The 6000-nt window shown below is 36.9% G+C and overlaps 1 protein-coding gene across 3 annotated transcripts in view; it reads right to left on the bottom strand.

Annotated features, from left to right (window-relative positions):
- Positions 1-228: 228 nt before the first annotated feature.
- The window catches only part of klhl32 (kelch-like family member 32), a 199208-nt gene continuing 193436 nt past the window's right edge, over positions 229-6000 (bottom strand). For all 3 annotated transcript variants that reach the window (XM_055635854.1, XM_055635853.1, XM_055635852.1), the window contains exons 10-11: positions 5607-5701; positions 229-3509 (exon numbers count right to left, since the gene is read on the bottom strand). In XM_055635854.1, the coding sequence (XP_055491829.1) occupies positions 3348-3509; positions 5607-5701 (257 nt within the window). In that variant the 3' untranslated portion in view covers positions 229-3347. The remainder of the gene's footprint in view (positions 3510-5606; positions 5702-6000) is intronic.

Here is a 6000-nt window from a genome sequence, read left to right as displayed (position 1 = left end):
GTGGAGGCAGATAAGATAGTGGCATTTAAGAGGCTTTTGTTTCGGCACATGGATATGGATCGCATGCAGGCAGAGGGGTTTAGTTCACCTTGGCATCATGTTCGGCATGGCCACTGTGGGCAGAAGGGGACGTTATTGTGCCTGCACTGTGCTAAGTTCTATGTTAATAGGTATGATAATTTTCTTACAGGGAATGGAACAGCATGAATTGGAGGATTTGGACTCTGAAGGTACAAACTAAAATATTAAAATGAAACGTTGCAACAATTAAACTGAGATATTTAATGTGAACACTAAAATCATTGCATTTGTAATGGGCAGGAAGTGGGATATCCTGAATCAACAAATCTTCTGGAGAGTGCACTTGCAAGAAGTTATAATTAAATCCTTTGAGAAGCAAGTTGCCAGATTCAAGAAACAACTTGCAATCGGGAAAAAAATTATCCGGAACATATTTTTCAGGTAGGTGTCTGCTGAATAGCAAGGACAGTGCTGCCAAAAAGTAAGGACGAGTGTCATCCTTAAGGGATAACAAGGGGAATTAGAAGAAACTTGTGAAATTTGATTTACCAAACAGATCTACTGTTCTAAGAATAGCAAGAATGGAACCATTGATGAGGATAATCTAAAAACGATAGAACATTTTCAATAGATTGAGACCAGTGTGAATTTATGACAGTTAAATAATGTTTGACAAATATATTGTTTTTATATTGGAAGTATCAAAATAGATTAGGCATGAGCCCAAATGATGTGATGTATTGGAGCATTTAGAAGTATTTTGACATTGAAGATAATTAAATAAAACTAGAACAGATGGGTATTAGAAATATTAAAATGTTAAAACTTTAAAAACCTGCAGATGCAAAAATTAAAAAAAAACTATAGATGGTGGAAGACTGCAATAAAAATAGATGTTGGAAACACTCCACAAGTTAGGAATAAATTGTTAAAGAGAAACACAGTTAACATTATGAGTCAAAGACGATTGGTAAGAAATTAGAAAGAGAGTTTTAAGTTCCAGAGGAGGGTGCAGGAGGAAGGGATTGGATGAACCCTCTCACCACTTCCTCTCCAACTTAGAACTGCCTATTTATCTCTCTTTTGCATTCCTGACAATAGGTCGTCTACCTATAACTTAACAAGGTTTCTCTTTCCATAGATGCTACCTAACCTGGAAATTATTTCCAGCATTCCTTTTTTTTTTTTAAAGTCATGGAGCGCAGAAATAGCCCTTTCGCCCAACCAACCAAGCCAATCAATATAACCCATCCAAGCTAGTCTCATGTGCCTGCACCTGTCTATTGTCCAAATGTTCGTTAAATGCTGTTATTGTACCTTCCTCAACCACTTAGAGTCATAGAGTGATACAGTGTGGAAACAGGTCCATCGGCCCAACTTGCCCACACCGGCCAACATGTCTCACCTACACTGGTCTCACCTGCCAGCATTTGGTCCATATCCCTCCAAACCTGTCCTATCCATGTACCCATCTAACTGTTTCTTAAATGTTGGGAAAGTCCCAGCCTCAAATACCACCTCTGGCAGCTTGTTCCATACACCCACTACCCTTTGTGTGAAAATGTTTCCCCTCAGATTCCTATTACATCTTTTCACCTTAAACCTACTTCCTCGGGCACTGTCCCATTAGCACACCATTCCCTGTGTAAAAAAGTATTCTATCTGGTTCCTATTTAATCCTTACCCTTAAACCATAAACCTATGCCCTTTAGTTCTTGCTTTCCCTAGCCTGGGCAAAAGAGTGCATTCACCCAATTTATTTTGCTCATGATTTTACACACTGCTATATGATCGCCCCTCTTTCAAGATCCACCCCTCCATCAAGATGACCTCAGGCTACTCTTCAGCATGTGGAACCTCCAAGCTGCACCTTGATCAACCATCAATGGCAATAGCCGGTGATGTCGATTTTTCTACTGAGATAGACGAGCATTAGAGCAGTTCAAACTTTAAATTACAGCAAACAGTCCTCTAGTGACAAGTGAAAATGTATACAATCATGAAATGACAACTTAGGGATAAGTGAAAGTGTAAAATTATGTGTGCAATGTAATTTTAATGATCGTACACAAAAAATATGGTACAATTTTAGTGTACTGTATTTTGCCCTGCTGCTATAATGTCATAATTTATTAGTGCACTGAAGAACATTGCACTTCATTTCCCTTATTCTATAATCTTCAACTATTATCGATTATGTAAAAATGTACTTAACTCTTGACTGAGCAGCATTTTAACAAATGTACATCCTGCTCCAGTCCTTGTGGATGCCATTTAGCCTCTGCTGGTGGCACATGCTTGGCATCCAGAAACATACATACACAATATTCACTAACATTGGAGACACAAGTGACTGTAGATGCTTAAATCTGGAACAACAGATGATCTGCTGGAGGAACTCAGCGAGTCAAAGGGAATGTAACGGTCAATGTTTTGTGTTGAAACATCGACCATTCCTTACCCCCTCTCCCGATGGATGCACTTGACCAGCGGAGTTCCTCCAGCAGCTGATTTGTAGATTCACTCACATTATTTCTCGTAGGCTTGGGTAGCCAGCTAGTTTAGCACATCTCCTCCAAAACTTTATTTAAATTTGCAGTAAAGAATCTTCAGAAATTAAATGAATCACGGTGAGAATCTGTTCTTGTGGGCGTGATAAATTCATGATAATAGTGGACGAGCAAAACAATTCCTAAGATGCTTCTCTGGTCTTATTTCAGGGAAAGCTTTAAATATTCTGCCTGGGAGGTTTGGAGTCTGAACAGGTTAAATGTTCACCTGCAAGTACCACTCATAATAATTTTTATTGTTTGGTGAGAAAACCTCGCTCAGCAGGTTGAGAAACAAGAAAAAGCATAGATTAGCTGGACACAAAATGAAGAAGATAGCTATTAATAAACTAACCAACTACAGTTAAAAAATGAGTACATTAAGAAATTTATAGAAACATGGATGACAGCATTGACAGCAAGTTTTAACCCTTTCCTCATAAAAATGAGGCTAATCTGAGCAATTTTGCTGTTCGGATTCAATCATTTTTTTTCAAATTAAACTTGGATTTTCTTTGTTCTTCTGAATAACTAAACCTGATTGCTTACAGCGGTAGCAGTAGTGCTTTCTATATAAAATGGCAACTCCCGCAGAGAATTTCAGTTATGATAGCATGCATTCATGAAAAGGCAGATTATCTGTTTGTGGTCTTGATTGAAGTGCATAGCAAGCAAATATAGGTTTGCCCTGTGCAAAGATATTGGAATCAGTGTTGATGCCACATACAGCCATATCCATTCAATAGTGCATGTGGTTTGAAAGCTTAAACCCTCTTCTCACACAGCACCAATCCTGTGATGAGGCACTTGCAGCGTCTGAAGATTAGGGCATGTAAAATACGGGGCTGGAAGAAAACATCCTGCTATTCCATTGGATGCAAATGGTAGCGTTGGCCCATAAAACACCTCTTCTTTACCTTCCGTACTGACATCCAGTACCTGGCAAAACAACATAGATTTTCGAGTCACGAGCATTTTTATTAGTCATATATATATATATATATTTATCACAACAATTTCCTGGTTCAAATATACCATGTTCTCACGCATTTTTAATGTCTGCTGAGATTTAAGCAGCAGGCATGCCTTCACCTCCCCTTTTAGCATTACAAGTGAAACATTCCCTTCGCAATTTTCCGGTATGTTTTCACTAGCCACTCCATATTTTATGGAATTTACCCTTGCAACCACACGACGCAAGGCCTGTCCTTTCTCCTCTTTCCCTCCCACCATACTGGGATCCAACCAGTCATTCCTCAATTTGATTGTCCTTCTTCCAATGTCCTCTATTGCATACAGTGTTCTTAAAATGGAACATCACTTATTTTTCCATCTGAACACATTGCAGTCTTCTGGATTAGATAGAGAATTCACCGACTTTGGGTATCTCACTTTATCTGCCTGGATCAAAACTGGTCATTTGTATCGTAACTGATACCTGTAGGTCAGTGCAGTTTAGTTTGTAAAAGTTTAGTGTAATATCACGTGTACCAAGGTACAATGAACAGCTTTTGCTGCGTGCTATCCAGTCAGCGGGAAGACAATACATGATTACAATCGAGCCATTTGCACTGTATAGATACATGATAAGAGAATAACGTATAGTGCATCAATCTGTAATATTGATTCCGTTTTACCCTCTCCATTAGTACAGTGTTACCTGCTACACAGGTCTCTCATCCTTGCTAATGCCAACATATAGAGTATAGACAAGAAGCATAATCACTCTCTTACTATCCCTGTAATCCATTTGGGCGAGTCTCACCCTACCAAAGATATTGTCTGTTATATCTATCCCTCCAGCTACTTTCTCTGCAAACTTAAATTAACATTTAAACATTTTTATTTCATCATTCTGACCTGTAACATTAACTCTGTTTCTCCTTCCACAGATGTTACACTGACCCACTGGGTGTTTCCAGCATTTTCAATATTTATTTCAGATTTAACATAGGTTTAGATATTCATTCAGAATAATAGTGTTTATAAGTTCTTTTACACCATTTAAACTTCAAACATATAATTGGTTTTCCTGGTCATCTTATCTTGTGTTACAGATCAGAACAACAAAAGAGATATTAAAAAATGTTCATTTAAATTCTGAGAGATAGCGGCTGGAAAGATGGATAAAACAATGACAATATCTGTGGTAGGGTGAGACAGTTCATTTCATATTTTCCAATATCCAAAACTAGGTATGCGCCAAATTTGGTTAATTATAGCTGTCAATTTCATTTGTTTCAGCCTAATCAAGATTCCTTATTGGAGTGGATAGTGGCAAAGCAATGGTGCTTACTGAAGATCTGCACAAAAGTTGTGCCATTTTCTAATGCCTGTTGCTCTAAGGCATCAATTCAGTAGGATCTCTGGAGCCCATCAGCTGTGAGGCCATTGAATTAGCAATGTGGTTAATCAAAGAATTTTTACAGCAAGCAAGATGGGGGGAAAAAAGCAGTGTTGAATTAATCTTTTTTTTACATTTTAGAAAACATTACTGCAATTAATTAACTATAATTAAGATTAAAGTTGAAATATCCAAAATAAATATTGATTTTTCTGATTTTTTTATAAAATATAAAAACTGATTTTTTAATTAAAATATGATGCAACTATAATTCACAAATATAAAAATAGTTTTTTTTTTAATTGCCTAAAATTACATTTAAAACTCAATTAAGCTACAAAGCATATGTTTGACAGTAAGTGTCTTTATATTAACAGTCATTTAAATGATTTTCAGTGATTTCTTTGGTGAAAACTGCCAAAAGCACATTCTGTGCAGGAAGACAGAATCACAAACCGCACCTTCTGGATTTCAATGTCAAGTGACACACACACAAAAATTGAGAATTTGTTGCTGGTTTCATTATCGAACTAGTAGCAATGCCAATAGTCACAACATTTTTAATACTTTAAAATCTGAACCAAAGTATGTATGCCATTGTGGCATTTTCCACAATATTGCATCTTGAAGATTACAACTATGAATTTCTTCATAAAATGTATTAAATAACACATATGAACCAAGATACTGACCTGGATACAAGCTAGTGGCTCATTGGTCCATATTGAATACCCGCCAACTAGGTATATTCTTTCATTGTGCACTGCGACACCAGATTCATTTTGACCTAATGTAGAAAAATATAAAGTAATGATTTGTAAAAATCTACCACAGCTTAATTCTATGCAATTTGAATATTGTACTGATATTCTGAATAAAAGATGAAAATTACAGTTAAAATAGTTGATAATGTCTTTTAGTCATGCTTTTTAACCATTGCTTACGTGTTGAATTGTGTTATTCTTATGGAGCTCGATGCATCAACATTGATGTTTCTTTTGCCTTAGAGTCATAGAGTTGATAAACACGGAAACAGACCCTTCGTCCCAACCCCTGCAAGCTGACAGAGATGTACCTACTGTAAGT

This window comes from Leucoraja erinacea, chromosome 5 (assembly GCF_028641065.1).
Source record: "Leucoraja erinacea ecotype New England chromosome 5, Leri_hhj_1, whole genome shotgun sequence".
NCBI lineage: Eukaryota > Metazoa > Chordata > Chondrichthyes > Rajiformes > Rajidae > Leucoraja > Leucoraja erinaceus.
The sequence above is the reverse complement of the archived record's forward strand: the minus strand, read 5'-3'. Positions and strand labels throughout refer to the sequence as shown.